We start from the raw sequence: 21749 nt of genomic DNA, 5'->3' as shown, positions 1-21749 counted from the left end.
TCCAAGAAAGTTTTTCTTACCGGCGCCACGTAAGACCTGGGTTGCATTTTGATCCCTTGTTGGAACGGGACGAGCAGGGCGGGAGCGGGTTGGGCACCTTTAATGGAAGCTCAGCCCCTGCGTGCGCGGCGGGCGGGCGGAGCCGCGGCCGGGCCCAGGCGCGGGCGGGGCTCGGGGCCCTGGGCCGGGCCGGGCATGGCGGAGAGGCGGCAGCGGGCCCGGGTGCAGGGCGGCTGGGCCGGCGCCCCGGCGGGGCGGCCCGCAGGTAAGGAGAGCCCACAGCCTTCCTTCCCGACGGCCGGGACTCCAACACTGCCGTCCTGGGCGCGACGGGGCGAGCAGCAGGCAGGGGCGCCGGTCTTCGGCTGCACTTTCCGACCGCCGTGCGCGGCCCCGAGGGCCGGCCCCGTTCCCCCCGTTCCCGCCGGTGACTGAGCTGCAGGTGTTCGAGCCCGGGTTTTCAGTGAAATTGGCGCCTGTGCCGCAGGTGCGGCGTTTCGGCCGCGGAGCAGGGGAGGGCTGAGTTCTGACGCGCACGGGGAGCGGCTGCGGGCAGCTCGAGTGAGCCGCGTGGTGTTGGTGGAGCTGACTTCTCTAAGAACAGTCGGCCGCTTCTTATCCGTAAAACGCGTTGTGTGCCTGCGTTGGGCTTTTCACGGTGAAAACATTGTAAAATAGAGAAGCAGTGAAAAGGGATGGAGTTGACATCACGGGTTTTGTAGCAAACTCTGAAACCAAAGAGTGCAGAGGCAGGAGCACTTTGGAGATTTCCAGTTTTGCAGTCTTATTTTTGTGAACGTGCTCAAAACATGTTCCGCTCACTCGATTATAGTTTCCATAAAGCTCCCATATCTCTGCACACTGAGCATCCTAGGCAAGCTGATCTTTTGTTTAATCATGAAAGAGAATAGCCAACTGTTTTGACTTGTGGCCTTAATTTTCTGTCACAGGTGCATTTCATTGTTTGTATTCCTGAGAGGATTAAAAAAAAAAATCTCCATTGAATTACGCAGAGTGAAGACTTTGTGTTTCAGGCCCATTTTAAAGCATGTTTGCATGTGTGAATAAAACACCTGAAGTGGTGTGCCAGTTGCTCTTCTGCTTTCTCCCTGGTTTAAAAATCCTGTTTTAATAAAAATATTTTTGTCTTTCTTTTTTTTTCCTAAGAGAATGAATACAGAGGGAAGCAGCTTAGCTGCATGGAGCAATTTCTGCTGGTGTGTGATGGGTGTTTGTTGTAGAATTGAAAAGTTGTAGATGTCTTCCTTTCAGGTAAAAGTACATTTTCAGTTTTGTTCATGGTTGAATAATAAATAAATATATATATTAAAAAATCAGTTCCTGTACAATTTTAACTCTTGGGTTGGCAGTTTCCTGAAGTCTCTGCCAAGCATAGGAGAATACTCCAAGGAACAATTCCATAAGTTTTTCCTAACTATATTTTTTAGTATGGTGATATTCAATTAATGTGATCTTTTTGTCCTTTTTTCTTTGTTTTAGCACCTAAGGCACCTGTGGCCAGCAGCCTTGCCCTTGCAGGTGTGAGACCAGCATGGAGACAGAAAGATCAGCCTCACACTCAAAAGCAATTTGTATTTGAAAAGCCATCAGAGGTAAAACGTACAGGGTAACTAGCAGAATCTCATCTGTTATAAAACTTCATATGATAGGTAACAATTATTTGAGAATATAGTTCATTGTTTAAAAGCTGAGCTGAGCTTTGAGCTTTTCCTAAGTAATGTTGGTAATTGTTTAGTGTATGTGGGGAACAGAAATTTACAGTCCCTCTGTTTAGCCTGTTTACAACTACTCTTTTTTAGAGAGGCAGAAGAATATGTTCTACTAAATATTCAGTCTGCAACGTCCTAAGCATGTTTGAGCTCTTCTTGTTTTCCTCAGGTGGTATCTGTCTTAACTTGTTACAGGGGAGGAGCGTGGTATTTGTTTTGTAGGCTTTATGTCCCATCAGCTGATGGAGGATATGGTCCTCTATGCAGCATATGGGAACTTCCTTGCTTGGGGAAAAAAATAATGCTGTCATCTAGGCTTGGAAGCCTTGAAGATGGCCTGGGAAGGTTCTCTTTCCCTTGTGGCAGAGACCTGCTGTCTATATTGTACTATATTTTGATGCTCTTGTTGACTCAATGCAGGAACTCCTTGCAAATCAGAACTCCACTGAGCTCAGAGAAGAGAACCATAAATCCCTTAGACAACCAGAATGATAGCCAAGGCTGGATTAAACTACTCTGTCCCTTAACAAAATACAGCTATCTCAGCTGTGCAGACAGCTTTACAGCGTAAGCTCCTGCTATGTCTGATCTTTTGTGTTTTGCTCATTTGACTGAGGCCTGCAGTTCTGAATTTTTCCTTACATAAGGATATTTTTATAAATACAAAAATCAGAATTTTCTTGATCGCAGTTGATAAATATCAAGTATTGTGATGTCTAAATAATTTAGAAATCAGTGTCCTTTAGGGGGCAGTTGATGGCTAAAAACCAGCCTGCAGTGGTAGCTGCATCTTAGAGTTTCTGGGACGAGGAGGGAGGGGCTGAGCTGTTGCTACTTCCCTCTTGCCCTGAGGTGTGTTTTTCTCACTGGCTTATCAGTGTGTGGCTACACAGAGTCACTAGGGATGATGTTTGACTGGAGAGTGCCAGGTACTTTAATATTCAGTGTGTACTGTCTCCTTCCCTTTCAGGTGGAGCGCAGAGTTCCTGAGGCAGGTGTGATAGAGTGAGTACCCTGCTGATTTCTCTGCACTTTTTCTATAGTCATGGTCGGTAAGAGTAGAAATTGTAGACTTTTAACCCTTTTATCATGAGCTGAATCAGGAGAGCCCAAGTCTCTTATCTGGTTTTTATGCCTTTTGTATAGTTGGGAAGCCAGTAAGCATGAAGAGTTGAACATTGTGGTTCAGCACAATTGCCAGTATGTGTCCTTTGGTTAGCAGTGTACATTTTACACTCTCAGCGTAAACTCTGCTGTTACTTACTCTGAAATATACCAGAAATATAGCTGGTATGGCAGCTTCTTTCAGGACTCAGAGAAGTAGCTGATAGTTTCATAATGAAGCTGGGTATTTGTATGTCACTTACCCTTTGTGTTGAAATGGAGATCTTCCCAGGATGACTTTGGCATGAAGCATGACGAAGTGTGGTGGTGTATGGTGGAGTTAGAGATACTGAAAATCCAGCTTGGTTCAGTTTGGCTGTCTTGGTAGCATTTTCATTCTTAGTGTACTTATAAATGCAAACATAGTGATCTGAGTGCAGTCATGTATGGTTGTCTTCCTTTGGTTCCCTGTGACATCCCTCTTATTTTTTTCTAAGAGCCCTAAAATTGTACTGAGCCTTTGGTGAAGGGAGGGACAGGAAGCACACACAAACTTATTTCCTTCTGCAGCACACCTTGCTGCCTTACTCTGACCTTTATGTCCAGGACATAAGTTCTTCCATTTTCTAACTTTCCTTTCGATTTTAAAGAAAACTTTCCCTAGTCCAGGCCTACAGCAATTCTAGTCTGTGCTGCTCAGTCTAAGATAATTTCTTGTTTGTCTTTCTGATGGCTCTTTCCTTTCTACATTCTCAGCAAGCCTGGTGTGTATGAGCTCAGCAAGGGACCAACTGGCACTTCTAGGTAAGTGGATGAAATGTTATTTGCTTTTGCAGAGTAATGTGGTGGTACTCAGCTTTCTGCAGTCCAGTCTCTGCAGAGGGTTTTGACTTCAGCAGCTGCACATGGCACTTCCTGTGCATCATCTGTTTAGAGTAGTTCTGGAAGTACTTCTGAGTGGCACATAGCAGGGACTGAGACGTTCTAAGCAGCACTGAAGAGAAGAACAAGAAACCTCTTGACATGTGGTGTGTACTGCATCCGGTGCTCTTTCCAGAATAAGGACAAGGGGCCGTGTCCCTTTGTGTCATGATTCACAGTAAGTTGCTGATGTGAATTTGGATCAGTATTCCTGTGTTAGTAAGTGTGTGATGTCTGTTGTACAGTTAAGAGCAGCCCAAAACTCATAACTGTAAATGGGAATAGTTTTAAATAAATCTAATGAAGGCATTTAACTTTAGGCAATTGTGGTAACCTTGGGATTGTCCCTTGTGCTTATATGTCATGCCTTAATTATTTCAGCTTCAGGACGCTTCAAAACAAAACTTGTTCTGTGATTTCTACTAACTAAAATACATTTTATCTTGCTGACTTAGCTGCAATATCAGTATTAAACCTCTTCTTTTGAATTTGATAGATTTTTATTAAGAGTGGAAAAAAGGACATAGTAATTTTTTGTGCATTTATTTAATTTCTTCTGATTATTGTATTATTTTATTTTTGTGCCTTCATCTTAGCTTCTTCTGAAGATGCAAATAAATCTTTAAAGTATTTTGAAAAGTAAAATCTTTGACCAGCTGGAAGGAGGCAAGATACACAACTGGGTTATCCTGCATTTTCTGGAGTTTGTTTTCATAATACACTGATGGAATATATATATTTCTAGAAAGTTAATAATCAGATTTGCCTTTTTTAACACCTTTACGCTATATTCTTACTGTGACATCTTTGGGGTATGAAATACTTGCTAGAGTAAACTGCTGTTAGCAGCATTCCTACTCTGCAGCCCACCACAGTGGTTGTAATTCTTGGGTGACTGTTAGTCCAATCAAAATATTAGACATACATATGGAAATGAAAAAATAGGAGATGTTAAATACTGTCCTTATGCTAAATACTTTTCCTTATTCTTTGAAAAAGAGAACAGGAATGGCAGTAGGGATAAAGGGCTGTCAAATTCTAAGTGAGGTGGAGATGGTGAATAAAGGGCAATTATTTACTTAATTTTGATTGTATTGCCATAATCAGGTCTATCTGCTTTATGAGATTTGAAGTTAATAGCAAGGAAAAGAATGCCATTTTTCACAGCATATGGCTGATTCTGGAATTCATGGTATGTTGCTGGTTGTCATATGTTTTTATAAGTTTTGAAAAGAAATTACATTCATTTAGTGAGGGTAAGACTCAACAGGAGCCCTTCTTTCTTTCACGCCTGCTTTTGGCTGTGGTCAGAAACAGGATACTGGGCTTTGACTTTTGATATGATGCATTGCAGCCATTTTTAACTCCTTTGGGAATCCTGGAAATGAAAATATTTTTCCAAAGCAGATATAGAAGTGTATATTCCTTCAGTTTTTCCTTTTTCGTCCTTAGGATTCATTTGATTCCTGGCTTTGTTGACTCAGAACAAGCAGACTGGATGTTTGAGCAACTCCTCCAAGACATACCCTGGGGTCAGCGAACTCACATCAGGCAGGGTAAGGAGTGTGTGACCACCTTTTCAGGTCATTCACAGGTCAGGTCCATAACAGAATCTGTGCACTCTTTAGAATTGGTTTTCATTTTCGGTGTTACCACTTCAAGTTTCCGTGCAGGTTTTCCATGCATACCTGAAGACTACTGTAGCTTACTTTTCAGTCTCTAATACCATGTTACTATTGCCAACGAAATGAGATCTTTCCAAATTAAAATTGCCTATCTTAAAAATCTTAGAATTTTACTGCTGTTTCTGTCACTTCCAGTTCTTTCTCACTAATTTTTTGAGATTTAGTCTGGCCAACATCATGCAATCTCCCAGCAATAGTTAAAAACTGTGTTCTTGGAGGTTTTTTTCATGAGGTATATTTTTTGCCTCTTTTACTGAAAATCCCAGCAGAGCATGTTCCTTTTCCTTTGGCTTTAGATATTGGTTCCAATATGCAGTAGGTGGAGAGGCTGCTATTCTGGATTTGTTCACTAAGGGGCATCTGTTCTAGCTAAATTTCACTTTCAGTCAGGAACTGATGTAAGATAATGTATCTGAGCAGTTACTGGATGGGACTGAAAAGTGTCTTCAACATGTGTGTTTGTTGGCTGGCAATAAAGGGACAGTATAATGGAGAAGGCTACCTGTCAAGCATGAGAAATAGTTGCCAAGATAGTCTTTTCAGGAGCCAAAAGTATTTTTAACCCGATGTTTGTGTTATGGCACAGAGCACACACACATTTGACAAAATACTGGGTTCAGCCTTGCTACATTTTTTTTTCTGTAGTGTCCCAAGGATGATGTTACAGTCCTTTCTACTTCACCCTTTCCAGTGTATCCATCTGCATTTTGCAACTTATACCAGCATACTGGGCACCAGAACCAAACGAACATAAAACAAGATAAATTTTCAGTTTTGTTTGCTATCTTTAACTCATCCAGTCTCTGCTATGTCTGGCATTTACGGGTAAGAAAATTAATATGTTTCCAAGATTTTGGCAAGGTAATTCCTCCTGCAGATGCACACCTGATTTTGAAAAATTTAATTCCTTCACTTGAGTTCATTATGTTAAGGGGCTGCTTTTTAACCTCAAGTGAATAGACAGTCTCTTTTTGATCAAGTTTCTTGGCAGAATTGCATCATCTTTCCATTTTCAAATTGCTTGATAAGGCAACTGAGAAAGTCTTCCTGTTTTTTTCAGAAGGATCTTTTGAGGAGCCACGGCTTACATCCTGGTATGGGGAACTTCCTTACACATACTCCAGGATAACAATGCAGCCAAATCCAAATGTATGTATATGTTTGTATGTGTTTTATTATTGTCTATAGAGAAATCCTTTGCCGAGATCAAGAGACAAAAATTTCCTCTATCCTCTATTCTAGTTATCTAGAGAATCTGTTAGTGTTTCTTTTGTGATCAGCAGCAGATTCTACTGCAATGTGGTCAGTTTTATACAATACACTTTCTGAGTGAGTTGACTGAGAGCAGCGTGACTTAGTTGCCAAATGTTGCCAAAAGGAGGTTACTACTCTAGAGTTTAAAGTTTTGTTTTGGGTTGCTGTAGCTTTGTACAAAACTCTGAATTCCTCTGTGTGACTTAATCCAAGCATCTTTGTATGGGAGATTTTATTGCACACAATAATACTGATTTTTTTGTTGTAAAGATACAGTAATACTAATTACTGAAATAGTTACTTTCAGAAGCACTTACGTTCAATACTGCTTAAATGAAAGTTTAGGCATATTTTGATTCCTATGTGGATGCTATGAAATTCACACATCTGTGAGCTGCTGAGCAGCTCATCTGCTCAGCAACTCCAGATTGTAGCATGTAATTTTCCACACTGTTTTGGAAGAGTTAAAAGCCTTGTGAGTGACTCAGTGATGTTTTGTTCATGTTTTCTCTCCCTCCCCCTCTCTCTCTCAGCCAGTTGTTCCATCAGCCTGTCTCTTGGTATTGCTTAATTGAAAATTTCCACAGCAGTAATTAGGTGTCACTGTTGAAAGCTGGATAGCTGAGAGAAAAGTGTCCCAAGTCCCAGAACTGCTACCAAAGTGGGATGTTTGGGAAGAGTTGGAAAGGTGCTATTTAACATGATGAGTTGTGAAGATTTTGTAGTCTCAGAAATACTGTCGTTAAAAATTCTATGGTCTATGGAACTTGTGGTGGAAAAACAAGCATTTCTTTAGTAGTCATTTCTGAAATGCTATTTTAAATGGGCTTTTCTGAAAGCTGAATGGCTTTAGGGATTGGAAGTGCCCTCACAAAACCATTCTGTTGTACACTAATGATTTAAATCCAGTTCAGAACTGCCTGTTGTGAAATCCATTGCTGTTCAGAGATTGGATAGAGCCCATATACCCTGAATTCAAGGTTTCATTTCAGTGTGCATCAGGTTCTGAGTTAGCACTCATTGAGCCACTGGCTTGTTTCTCTCATCCAAAAGGAACAAAGCCTAAATGAGTCCCTCAGGCTGTGGTTCTGTCTTTTATTTTGGAATATTTCTGCTTTGTGCTGAGAGGAAGAAACTCAAGCAGAAGGTGAGGTGCACTGGAGAAGTTGCATAGCTGGCAGCCAGCCCTTCCTCAGCTGGAGATTGCCCATAGGCAGATCTATGGGTGCACTGCACAGGGACACTGGTATTTCACACAGCTTTGCAGGTGGGAGTACCTGCAGCTTAGAAAAGTAGGGGCTGGTGTGAAGGGTACAGTCCCTACCTGTAGAATAGAGTCTCTAGCACAAAAATATCCTGAGTAAAATGTAATTTAGTGCACAGCTTAGCCAAAAGTGATTACTCCCTTAAACACTTTATCGGTAGGAGTAATTAGCTTTGTGCCACTCCTTTTTTTTATTTTTGGTAAGAATTGGTGTGATTGCAGCACTTCTAGATATAATCCAGTGTTTGTGCCTCAATGATTTTTGCTATTAGAAAATGTTTTTCTGTAAACAGTGATAGAATTGTTTCAACAAAGCTACTTCCACTGCTGCAGGTTTGTAGTGGGCTTTCAATTACATTGTAAAATTCACTGTATGGTAACATTTTAGTAATACATGTTTCTGTGATGGGAGTTGAAGAAATCTAGTCCTGCCTGGTCACTGAAAAGTGCTCTCAATAAGTCCTGTTGGACTCCTGTGCACATTCAGGCAGCCCAGTTGCAAAGCAAACTTTTTTTGGGTGGTATTACTGCTTTCCTGACATGTTCTATAACTGCAAGCTATGTTTACCTAGAATTAATTAATCACATGATGCTTAATTGTTGAAGGCATGACTTAGCTAGAAATACCCCATTAGAGAAAGATGGTGTGTTGAGGTCCCTGCAGTGTAACCAGTAAGTTAAATACCTGTTAAACACAGGGAAGCTTGGAAACAAGGTAGTGCAACCTTGTTTTTTAGAGATGGGTAGTAGAAAATATTCCCAGGTGTCTGTTGCTTCTTCTGCCAGTGCTGCATTGGGAGATTTGGAATCAGTTTCCTATCCTCTCTTGCTCTCTGTTTCTGCTTATATAATAAGCAAAAATTCTGGCCTACATTGCTTTTTTTCTTTATATATTTGTGAAGTTCTTAAAAGCACTCTGACAGATGAAAGTCATGATGTAACTTCATAACATGAAATAACTGGACTGAGTTGTAATGGAATGTACAGAGCTTCGCCGGGCTGTGGGCTCAGCAAGATGATAGCAAGGGAAGGATGAAATCCAGGGCCAGTGACATTGGTTTTGTGACCCACTGAGGAGTTACAGTGTCGAAGTCAAAACCCCAAGAGGTGATGAGTAGAGCTCAACAAGCTGTGTTAACAGAGTGGGGACAGAGGGCTGTGTTATGCCAACCATTTCCTCTTGTTCTCTGTCAACAGCTGCAGGCAATTGAGAGCAGTGTCATTTAGTCACTGATTGCCTCCATTAGTATGAAAGGCAGCCTGGCTTCAGAGTTTTAGGAGATGATTTAGTATTGAGTGATGGGTAACGTTTTCATATTTTGCAGAAATCCCCACCCATTCCTCTGCTCTACTAAAAATATCATCAGAATTGCTGTAATTTGCTTGATTTTAAGTTTATTGTGATTAAAATGCAGTATATTTTGTTTCTTGGTGGTTTTTCCTTCCGTCTTGCATTACCTGCCCCTAGCCTATGTTCATGGCATGTACATTTCCCTCTGTGCTGATTGCAGTGGCATCCTGTGCTGAGCATGCTGAAGGAGCGCATTGAGGAGTTCACTGGCTACACCTTCAACTCTCTTCTCTGCAACCTGTACCGAAATGAGAAGGACAGTGTGGACTGGCACAGTGACAACGAGCCATCGCTGGGGAAAGATCCTGTCATTGCCTCACTCAGCTTTGGTGCTACTCGGACCTTTGAGATGAGGAAAAAACCTTCCCCTGTGAGTGTTCATACCACACTGAGAGACTCTTAGAGCTACTAATAGGTTTATTGTTTTCCCCATTTAAGGAAAGTTAATTACTAAAGCATTTCAAAGCTAATGAAAGCACAGCTTGGAAGGTTCTGTGGAATAAGTGTCGCATGGACCATGACATTCTGAGGATGTGCAGCAGTGTAGTGTAGTGCTGCAGTGAATTGGAACCTAGGCATCCTTCTGGCCAAATAAGGGCCTTTTCTAGTACTTAAAATGAGATCAGTGATGCTGGAAGTGGACTTACACTGTGCAAATGAATCAAAGAGTTCGATTTTCTTAAACTCAGGACAATGTTATGTAATGCAGAGTGTATATGGGGTGAAGAGTAGTTCTGACTACTCTTGTAAGTAAAAATCCTCTTAACAGTGTTTGCGTTTTGACGTGTGTGTATTCAGATTGAAGGGCAGTGAACAAAGGGAAGACGCTCATTTCTTTTCCATGAAATGCCTTGGAAGCTGTCACATCATACTGGCAGGCTAAACAGAGATCCTCTACTTGGATAAGGAGACCTGTGGAATATCCTTTTGGGAGTTAATTGGTGATTCTGTAGTGAATTCTCTTGCTAGATAAAGTGTTGTGCTTGAGGGTGCTTTGTTTATAAGCCAGTTTAAACTTTGCAGTTCGAATTTATCCAAGTGAAGGATTCACACGTGTTAACAATACAGGCCTTATTTTAGAGTGTTGTGTTTCAGATGAATTTTCTGCTTGTGCAGTCTTTGACAACTTTGAAAAGAAGTTTGCTAGCTGCTTGTGTTGCTATTCTGAGTAGGTAGTACAGAAAGCAGAGGTGATAATTACCAGCCTACAGGAAAACTCTATGCTGACATACTGAAGCCTGTCCATCAAGAGTCACCTTGGGTCACCTAGTCTGAACAACAAAGGTCAGAAATTGAACCAGAAAATAAATAGTTTGTAGTTTTCTCCAGATCTCCAATTTGTAAATTCTTTGTTGTTAAACGTGAATTTAATCTTGGTCCCTGAGCATGAGATTACATAGCCATTCTATTGTGTCAGTGAGCATAGCATGAGTAAGTATCCCTGATGCTGTGTTGATAATAAAATGTCAGCTGGAAAGTTTATTCCTCCAGAAAACTGTAAGTGGTGCTTGGATTGTAGAAGTGCCTGTGTTTCCCATCAATCACTACAGAATCAGAATAAAATACACTTAAACTTCAGTATAAACTTAGCAAGTTTTCTTTTAAAAATCAATCCTAGTTCCTGAGTAAGATGCCTTTTTTATAGATTTTCTGAAAAGACACCCACTATTAGCAAAGGGGAAATTCAGTCCATGCCATTTGTACTTGACTGCTTTGTTTGAGCTGTACTGCACGATTTCTTCCTTTTTCTTCCAGAGATGGATGGTTTTCTATAGATGTATCCCTCAAGCTCTCCTCATTTCTTTTAACACCTTTGACCTGATATTTCTGACTAGCTGAGTCTTGCTAGCTGTGAAGTGTATTCCTTTTGCAAGTGACATACCTTTTTTCTGAGGTAGAATCCCCATGTGTAGATCTTTGGAATAGTTGCTATTTAGTGTGTTCCATGCCTAAGGGAATTCATACTTAATAATTACATGGCACACATTACCTATTCTTTGCACATTCCCAAAGACTTAAGTTTCCTCAGAGCATCCTATGACAATAGATGCTTTGCCAAGTGGGAGTTACAAGAGACTCTGATGGAAATTACAACCTTTCAGGCTGTACCAAAGAAGTCATTTTCATACCCTATTGTAACTGTAGCATTCTCTCTTTCATTAACAGAAAGTTAAAACTGATTGTAGATCTTTGAAGTTTGATCATTCCTTTGTTAAAAAGCAAGTTACAGGAAGAGGAATGTAATCTAAGGAAAAGGAATTCAGATTAACAGTCATCACAGGCATTCAGGCTCTCCCGGGTTTCAGTATCAACCAGTATCAGTACATTGGGTTTTCCAGAGTTAGTCTTCATTGAGGAGGGAAATAGAAAGTAAATCCCTTTCCTTCCAAACTGAAACCTCTTTGAGGGCCAACACTGTGCTATTTCAGATTTTAGAGTTTCAAAGACCTTCGTTTCCCTCTGTTCTTGTAAGTGCTTTTAAGTATTTTGAGATGAAAGCTATAATGAACATGCAAGATGAGAACATCACTTACGTTAGAACATCACTGTGGATAAATGGTCCTTGGAAAAAATGTGGTTTCCTGTGTGTATTGAGTACAAAACTGTATGTACAAGGGAGGTTGCAGCTTGAAGGGCAGTTGAAGAGTGCTAGATCAGAGCCTTCAGAGACTTCAGTTCATCTTGGTATAGCTACAAATATTTTCTAGATTATGTCTTGAAATGTGGGTGAACTGATAGTGAATAAGATCCTGTTTCTCTAACCAAAAAGATGACCAGTTGTGTTGATGGGTTGCATTTTCTGTGCATGTTTATGTGAATTTTGACAGTTGAATGTTAGTAATTTGGCAGTGTTTATGTAAGTCACTCTGAAACAATCACACAATCTGAAATCTTTTTTCACTTGGCAAAAATGAAAAAAAATGTTACTTGGGTTTAAGTGGTTTTTTTATTATCCTGAAAATTGTTCTAACGTGAGGGTAAGGAAAAGTTCAGTCCTCTGTTTTTCTTTTTGGTGAGCACTGTACTGGATAAGTCTTCATCATCTATAGGTAAAGGAGTGTCGAGACATGCATAGATTGTTTGTATCTTCTTAAACAAGCATCCTTTGTGGATAAGTAGAAATAATTCTTACTGGGATTCCAGCCCTGTGCGTGTTAAAAAAGCTGCAAATACATTTCAGGTGCAAATTCCTCACTGGAATAAGGAGACTTCATGGGAATTAACATAACTCCAGAAACCGTTTTATTTTGCCTGCTGGAATTTTTAAGCATTCTTTTTACTAAATACAGCCTCTTCTGTTTATTTGGACCAATTACATGATAGCAGCTGGTATTTTTCCTTTGCTTTAAATGGTTTCTAGGGCTTTTTTGATGCCTACTTCATAGTTGAAAGTCTACAGTGATGTGGTTTCTTCTATTTTCTTCTTCCAGTTACAGTAAATTTCTTTAACCTTGCTCCTGCTTTCTTGTTCCCCCTGCCCCCATCATTGTAGCTCCTGCCTACACTGAAATCAGGAGATAAATGCTTTGGAGCTGTGATTCATACACAGTTCACACAGCTCTTGTTGAGTCAGTGAGTCCTCTTGTGCTTGCCTACAGCCTGAGTGTCACCACTGTGGCACTGTGACCTCCTCCCATTCCCCACACAGCCTCAGCCCCCAAGCCCACTTGGACATGAATTCATCCTCCCAGTCGAGAGGAATTGGTTTCACTCTGTGGGATGGGTGTTTCTGATACAGCCTCACCACCATTTCTACTATTGCTTGTTCACTTCTCAGCTCTGAGACAGTGCCAGGTTATCTGTGTCCTCCTGGAAGCTGAGTGGGGAATGTTACTGTGGCAGGGAAGGTGATGCCTGATGCCCCACCTTCCACTGGGAGGTATCCCAGTGGCAGGGGGGTGCCATAGGGACCAGCTGGGTGGTCATCCAGCTAATGGCCATGTGAACTGTGGAGGGAGTTAAAAAGCCAGCTGTCAGCTTGCTCTTCTTCCATCTATAGTCAGGGAAACTGATGGCTGTTGAGAAGGGAGGGAGCTTCACACCTGTAAGACAATAGCAGGATGTCCTGGTGTTGAGAGGATCAGCCTTGAGATGGGTCTGTCCTTCAAATGAATCCCTGAAGCACAGTCCTTTTTTCCTAGCAGAAGGTGAAGATCTCCTAGTACTTCTGGAAACAGCAGAAAAATAACCCTTTGTGTCATAACAGACCTAATTGAAGATGAATGTGGGAATGTGGAGCATGGTAGAAGCAGAGATTCAGATCAAGATGAAGTGAGTTGAACTTTTAGATTGGCACGAAAGAGACTCAGAGACAGTGCTGGCTGCAGAGAGGAGGAGGTGTTGTCCACCAGTGTTGGCAGGGCTTGAGAAGCTGTAGACAAGCAGAGAGGAAGAAGGGAGTGCTCAGCTGCAGGACTGAGGGAGTCCAAAGGTAGGCCAGTGTATTATGTGAGGAAAGGGCAGTATAACTGATTCATCATTACTGTGAGGATTTTGTCAGAGATAATGAAAATAAACATGTTAAATGCCGAAGTATTGGTAGGTGAGACTGCTTTGTTGTGGAGGAGGATGTTTACACAGCTGGTAGAGATGTGTACTGGAAAACGGGGATACAATCAAGATGAAATCTGAAAAATACAAGATTTGAACTTTGGTAAGGATGATTCTCTTGGTAAAAGGTAAATGGGTGAAGCAGAAGACTAGGAAGTCTCCATGAAAAATGCTGACTTTTGCAATTGAAAATGATTTTGCATCATTTGCCTGTGTAACTGCCTTATTTTATATTCTTCTATAGGCTGTTTCCATTTACTTTTCCTTATAATAGAAGATTCCTCTACACTGTCCAGAAAACCTTTCCTACCACTATAGCAATAAACTTTCTTGAGACTTAAGAAACAAACTTGGGTGGTTTATATGGATTTATACTAGATCTTTTCTCTTTTTGATTCTGATAGCATTTCAACAAAACAACCTTGATGGAGTCCAGGAGTTCTTACAGATTTTGTATTCACAGCTTCCCATCAACTCACACTGAGCTTTCCTTAGTTATTAACTGTAGTTACTGTAATTAAGGATTTTTAAAAAAAATTTAGCCAGTGTACTTGAATAGTGTAAAGCTTGGATTGTATTGTATGTGTAACTCAAGATTATGAAAATTCTAATACATTAAAAAGCAGAACAGTTGCCTGTTTTTGTTAGCAGGTGGTTTGTGGTACATAGAGTTTCAAGGTGAACATAAAGAAGTCACGTGATGCACTTTCCATTTGTTACCAGAAAGTCTTTTCCACCTTTGATGCCAAAAATAAATTTCCTTCAAAAACTTCTTGACCTCTGAAAGTCAAGTGAGTGTCCGGTATGTCTGACTTCAGATCTACGAATAAAAGTTCTGAAAGGAGCTTTGGTCAACAGTATTGACACATAAAAAAGTAAAACTTTTTGTTAACCTTCCTTGGCTTTGCAAAGCAAATGGACATAAAAATCTCTTTTTCTAAGCAAAATGGAGTTCAGAGATGTCCCATTTAAACCAGAAAGTAATTGCTGTTTTTATATACTGACTTTTCTAAACCTAAAGGATGCTTTCTCCTAAATAATTTATCTTAGCAGAATTCCTTTTTAATTAAGATGAGCAAGAGATAAAAATAAGCCCACTGTTGTCCATCACAGACTGAAATAGTGTAATCCTCTGAAATAGAAAGTATGTGTGCAGTGATATTTCTCTGCTTTTCCTCAGCAGCCATGTTTATAATACCTATTTTTGAATTTTTTTCCTGCTTTCCACTGACTGTAAGAAAATGTTTCTTGATACTGACTTGATACCAGCCAAGCTCTTTGTCTTTCAGGAAGTGCAGTCCTTTTTCTCTCTGCATCTTATTTATAAACACACACACACTCCTAGTTGGTTTTCTGAAAATCAAACTCTGGTTGGACTAGCTTAGGACATAGTTTTCCCAGTATTTGTTACTCTACCTCATTTTTTTGAGCTTTTCAGCAAGCTTTGAACTTTTAGAAGGACAAACCTCCTTCAAGTTGGACTACTACCCGCTGAGCAGTCTATAACTCTGATTTAAAGTTGGAAAGGATAGGGCAAAGCAGTAGAGAGTTGCTGTTCCCACTCAGTGTGGCATGTGTGACACCACTGCTGGGGTGTGTCACTGTGTCTAGTTGTTATATTTGAGATTTCAAATAGTTGCACATAACCTAAAGGTTTAACAAAGGTTTGCAAATTATTTGTCTTTTAGTCTAGTATTCTGTTTTGCTTAGTGGTGATTAAGACAACGTGTTTTTCTCGACATTATAGGAAAAGGAGTTTTTTTTTAATAAGAAAAACTTCTTCCAGCAGCTAATGCAGCATGTAATGTTGTAACAAGAGAAATTCAGAATACCAGGAAGATGTTACTTTTGATGAAGTAGTTAACTGTTGGAATCAAGGATGGCTATTGCAGAATGTCTCCACACTGAACTGTTTTAAGATGTTTCCACAAGGTTTGCAGCCTCCCTCCAGAATTTTGCACTAAATCCAGGAACTGGTTGTTGAACTTCACCTGTGGCATCCAGCCAGTGAGATACAGTAGCTTCTTTTCATCCTTAAAATGCTCTGCTCCTGGGCTTTATATGAAATATAGATACAGAGAAGTTTACTTAGACTTCATTCTCTCGGAAGAGCCTCCTCCCTCACAGGCTTTTTAAGCTCTGCTGTAAAGGACTGGTTTTCTACCAAATATACATGCCTGCTTCTCAGTGTCTGATGTTTCTTTTTAGGAAGAGAATGGAGACTATACTTACGTAGAAAGGGTTAGGATCCCACTTGATCACGGGAGTCTGTTGGTGATGGAAGGAGCCACCCAGGAGGATTGGCAGGTAAGAACTCCTTGACACTGTTTATGTGCTTTACTTGCAGTGCAGTTGTCCAGATATGCTAAGGCGCTCCCATGAAGGTTGGGATATTCTGCTTCCAGTGGCACAGTTGTTTTCCAAGACATTAGGATTACTTTCTGCCTGAGAATTTTAAAGCACCCACAGAAACAATGGGTTTGCTTTCAAGTGCCAAGTAATGCAGTAGGAATCAGTTCAGCATTAAAGCTTTAATGTTCAGCATTAAAGTTCAGCAACAAAGATTGCAGCCTGCAGTGAAAAGAACAAAATCAATATAGAAATTTAGAATATCGAAAAGTTGTAACTTAATTGAAGAATTCTACAGTAATGTATGAAAACTTGTTGCTTTCTGTGGCCCTGAGCAGTCAAAACCTTTTTTTACCTTAGCTAAGTGTTTAGAAATATGAATAAAAAGCCATCACAGAAAATGAAGGTTTTAGTCATTGTTTGCTTACCTGTATTTTAAATGTACAAGCTCATGCCTTTTTTTTTTTTTCCCTCCAATGCCACTTACAGCATCGTGTGCCTAAGGAGTATCATTCTAGAGATGAACGAATAAACTTGACATTTAGGATCATTTATCCAGAACCTGATGGAGTTTGGAAATGAAGAGCCACTTTGGACATTGTTGGATATACACCCACAGCAGATCTAGAGCCTTAGATTGCTACAGATTTGGAGGAAGCCCTACAGAAACAGAGTTCCTTGAATTCATGGGGACAAGAGTTGTTATTATGAAGACCTTTGGCAATCAGAAGCTGCCAGTGTTATGTGGACAGAAATTATATGTTACTAGATGATACTAAATCACAGGCTTTAAGTTTGTGAGCAGTGATTATTCTTAAAAGGGCACAAAGCAGATGAAAGATGTGAGGTCCCAACTGGAGCAGACAGATTCAGTGAGCACATAGTTTGCACCTTGTCTTGTCTCTCCTTTACTCCCAAGTTGTGATCTCTGTTGGAAATAATGAAAAGATGGGATTTTGTGATCTCTGTTGGAAGTAGTGACAAGATGGGATTCTGTGATGCAAAGCCACCTCTGTGTTTCTGTACAGAAGTGAGAAAGCTGCTCTTGGGGATGATCTCTGGGTATTAGTCATTTCAGCAAAGGGTGGTGCACTACTTTTTATCTGTAGGTTGCAGAGTCTTTTCCAGTTAAGCAATCAGTTTCATAACTTAAATAACTACTTGAATTATACTGGTGTCAAGTGGAACAGAGGGGTCAAGGCTTTCTTCTGCCACGCACTCTGTGGTCAGACTTTATCCTAACTGTTTATCCATGTAGACAGGACAAGGCAAAGGCAAGCAACAGAGACATCTGACGACCCTGCTTCTGGGTCAGTGCATATTGCATTAAAGAATATCACTCTTGAGCCTCTCTTATCTCTTGAGCTTCTGCTGTCACAGATCAGCAGTCAGCACCTCAGACCAGACTCCAGACTGACTTGCTGGAATCCTTCAAGCTTGCCTGCTGCAACTCACCTGCTGCTGGGAAGCAGTGGGCTCATGACTGCAGTCTGGATGTTAAGTCAGGAGTGCTGCCTACGTGATTAAGTTCTTACTGCAGCTCAGTACATCACTGTACAGGATCAAATCATAGGTTTGGTCCATTTTCACTGCCTGCCTGCAGTAGGATCTAAGCACAGGTAAATACTCTGTGCCTTGCAATACGTTAGCTTTGTTAAGCAAGCTAATGTCCATCTTCACCGTAAGAATAAATTGGTCTTGGGAAAATATCTGTATTTTCTCAGCCAGCATTTGTTGTGGTTTAAGTTCTTACTTGGTGAGAGCAGTCAAGTTATTAATACTCAGTTATGCCTATGTTTTAATGTTATTGATGGCATAAAGGACATAAATTCTTGAGTGAAATGAGCCATTTCACTCCCTGTGGTCTGAAATTGGGCAGAATCATTTCCTAGAAATGGCTTCTCTACCTTAACCACCATACATTATTCTTCTAAAATGAATTAATGTTACTAGAAAACTTAACTTCATTATCTAATGATGTCTTCACTTTCATCCCAATTTGTACAGAAATGTTTTTGGAGTATTTGTAATGTTATTTCCTTGCATTTGAATCTTTTGTCTAGGCTCTGTGATGCATTTCATGGGAAACAGAGTTGAAGGAGGCAGACACTTTTATATTTGAGTCATTGGAGCTTTGTGCACACCTCTGTATGTGTGTCCAGGTTTTGCAGTCCTGACAGAGAGTGAGTGTCCTTAATCAAGGGACAGTGCTAATTTGTCAAGGTATTCTGAGAAGGCAACACTTTTGCCCTTGTCAATTCGTACAAGCTCCGTTTGTTTTCACTGTTTAGAGCAGCCAGGCTGCAAGAACGAGTAGGAGATGGGGATGAGTTGGAAACTTTTAAACCCCCAAACCTCAGCCTGTGGAAATTGCAACTGATTTGAATTCGATGAATCTATGGCACATAACTACCAGCAGGACCCTGGAGGCTGATGCTGTTGTGGAAGAGCAGTTTTTCACCTCCTTTTCTTGGTTTCAGTTTGTAATGTTAGCAAATTTTGGTTTAGTTTCTTCACTTCCTTTGATTTGGGAAAAGACCAAGTTTTCCTCTCCAGAAATAAAATGATTTATAGGAGAAATGTTCTGTCCCCCAGCGCTCCTTTTGTTGCTGGAGACTACTGCATTCTGCTTTCTCTCACGTGTCAGCTTCACTGTATCCAAATTCTGTTTGACAGTGAGGAGAAGGCATATGGCCTCATTCCCCAGACTGTCCTGTGTGTACTGGCTGCAAGGGGAACAGTTGGCCTGGGGGTCAAGTTTCTTTGTCAGCTGGGAGCTTCCTTCCTTCCCCCACCTCTTCACCAGAAAAGTCAGCTTGCCAGGTAGCAGCAAATTGCAACCCCCTGCCTGCCAAGACAGCAGGAAATGGCTTTGGGCAGAGGAGATTCCAGCTCAGAGCTCCTCAGGAGACCTTTCTGCCAGGACTTTCCTGTTGGTAGACATTTGTTCCTGAATGCTGCAGGCATACCTGCTGGGTTCTCAAAATGGGCGTGCACAAAGGTGAAATCAGATTTGAGAGTTCTTGAGCTGGTGGTGTTCCCTTGGCACTGAAAAATTTTTCCCTAGAGGCCAGGGCACCTTGCACATTTCTTGCACTGCTCTTTCTGCTGTTGCAGTCAGGTGCAAAGGGCAGCATGTTTAGGATGGTAAATATGCAGTTAGGTTCCGTTCTTTAACTTAAAGATAGGTGGAGGAACCTTTCCCCCAGTTACATGGATTTGAAAACAGTGCTTCTAAAAATGTCATCCAGAAGAATCACTTTCCAGTTAAAAAGCTTGCTTTCTTCCTTCTCAGGAAGAGTCTCAGGACTGTTGTGAGATTCTCAGCCAAAAACTTTTTGAAAAATAATTTAAACTCAGAGTACACTAAAGTAAGGTAAAATATACTACTTACATGTTCACAGAGGATTTGAGAGCAGGGGGCTGGCCTGAGAGTTTTGTTTTTGCAGTTGGCACCAGATTCTCTCCATCTGAGGGGCTGCAGCAGCTGCTGAGAGTGCTTTGCTTACAGAACATCTCTGTGCCACTATTTTTATGTGGAAGATACAAACTGTGGGTTTACCTTTTGCCTTTTCTTTGAAATACGGAATGGTTTGGGTTGGAAGGGTCCTTGAAGATTTCAGCAGAGTATGTGTCTCTTCAAAAAATGCTCAAAAATTGCATTCTTCAAAATTGTTTGTCTCTGGCTTTCAAACAGGTGGAATCTACTAGTAACCCCAGGTAAGATTCTCTTTTCCAAAACAGCCATCACCTTCTCCAAAATGTAATGGCCCTCAGATTTGATGATAAGGAGTGGATGAATGGAACTTGTCTTGGGTAAGGATGGACAGTAGCCTTCCTTCCTCAGGAACATACAGGATGGAGCTGTTCTAAAAAAAACACAACTGGGTCCATATGTAACCATTCATTTATTTAACAGCTATAGAAGCAATGAGATTATTAATTAGCCACACTGGTGTCAGCCATCACTCTGTCCCCATGCTATTTGTAATCATTTTGTCACAGAATACTTGAATATTCAAACACAAACTCTTGGTGAAGCTGGAGTGTATCTGATTCAATACTGCACTTTTGGGCCACAGTGGGTTGATCTGAGCACACACCATTTGAAATGAATAGCAAAGTTCTGTCACTTCTCTGCTCTGGGTTTTTGGTTGTTACTGTTTTGTTTTGGGGTTTTTTTGTTTGTTTGTTTGTTTGTTTGTTTTGGGGTTTTTTTGTGTTCTGTTGGGTTTTGTTTTATGGAGTTTTTTTTGGGAAAAAGAACTCTCTTAAGTTACTCAGCTTTGATTTAAAGCCATAGATAATTTTACTTCATCTGTATCAGATGAATTCTACCTGTGTCTTTTCTGTTTGTCACGACTTACAGGGTTACTATAGCTACACGTAGTAATTTATAGCTACAAATGGTAATTTATAGCTACAGTAGTAATAGAGAAAGAGACAGGGTGCCAGGAAGGGGTTAAGAAGTCAGAATTTCCATACTGTAGTGTTGGCAAAACACAGAGGAGTGTTCTCCTGGGGTTTGGGATAAAAGATGCATGTATGATGGGTGCTGTGAATCCATAATGCCTCCTCCTCAAGTGCTGCTACTATTGCCTTAGCTCAAAAGCATTTAACACCCACTTTGCCTATTCTGGTCATAAACCTTTTCAGAGTGGATAGGAAATCTGCCTCAATACGGTTTGTTTTCAAAGTGCTTCTTTTCCAGCCTTGAGGTTTCCATAGCAACCTGGATAATTTGTTTAAATTGGAGCATCCTGGCCTGTCCTGTCTGCACCTAAGTTCTGCTGAGATCTTGCAGGTATCATCTCAGCACACTGGGGGGTGCCTAGTGATGGTTGGCCAGGAGAGCACTGGCCCTTCCCAAAGAGTCACCCACACATCAAGGTGACAGATGTGTGCTTTCTCCTGTTGTCCTGTTTGATTTACCTCCTCCTCCAGTGTAGTGTTCACAACAGCTTCGTGGAGTTATTGCCAGCTCCCTTGAAGCTGGCAGGTCCTTGGTGGCTCACACTGGGAAAGCACTTCTGAGGGAGCTGGGAGGCCTTGTTTTAAGTAAAGGAAGTGGGGACTGTGTTGAAGAATTTTAAACAGAATAAGGAGCAAGGAGGTCTGTTCCATGGCCCCCATTGTCTGTTTGGTTCAGGTTTCCCAGCAGAAACAAAAATTTTGTTCTGTTCACTCAGGAGATTTTGCTGGTTGAGTGAGACTTAGAGCAAAGTCTTCACATCACAAGATCCTCCTGACAGACAGTGCTCACTGGATCCAGAATGGTGCTCAGATGAAAGTTGTTTCCATCTAAACTTGCGTGTGCAGCTGCTTTGCTGGTCACAGGGGGTGTTACTTGTTCTGTTGCTCTGCTCCCATTGTGGAGGCAATGCACAGATCCATGCTGAAGAGTGGGCTGGCATTACAGCCCTCTGCCCCTGGGCATGTGTTTCCAGCAGAAATGCCATGTGCCAAGGCAGGCTGCCATGCAGCTGGGAGAACACATGGACTAGAAAGAGCCTCAGTGTTGGATGGGATGGGATTTGTAG

At 41.1% G+C, this 21749-nt stretch overlaps 1 protein-coding gene across 2 annotated transcripts; it reads left to right on the top strand.

The window, feature by feature from the left end:
• The first annotated feature begins 173 nt into the window (after positions 1-173).
• On the top strand, positions 174-20794 carry ALKBH3 (alkB homolog 3, alpha-ketoglutarate dependent dioxygenase). 2 transcript variants are annotated; one of them, XM_084207850.1, is made up of 9 exons: positions 174-265; positions 1501-1613; positions 2701-2735; positions 3591-3638; positions 5208-5311; positions 6504-6589; positions 9470-9679; positions 16069-16167; positions 16699-20794. In XM_084207850.1, exons 1-9 carry the CDS (start codon positions 196-198, stop codon positions 16789-16791), a joined length of 858 nt encoding a protein of 285 aa, XP_084063976.1. In that variant the 5' UTR covers positions 174-195; the 3' UTR covers positions 16792-20794. The 2 variants fall into 2 exon arrangements, with proteins under 2 accessions (XP_084063976.1, XP_084063975.1); XM_084207849.1 differs by having other exon boundaries at positions 6501-6589.
• Positions 20795-21749: the final 955 nt, after the last annotated feature.

This window comes from Fringilla coelebs (assembly GCF_963513975.1).
Source record: "Fringilla coelebs genome assembly, chromosome: 6".
Taxonomy (NCBI): Eukaryota; Metazoa; Chordata; class Aves; order Passeriformes; family Fringillidae; genus Fringilla; species Fringilla coelebs.
Note: the sequence above shows the minus strand (reverse complement) of the source record. Positions and strands in the feature narration are given on the sequence as shown.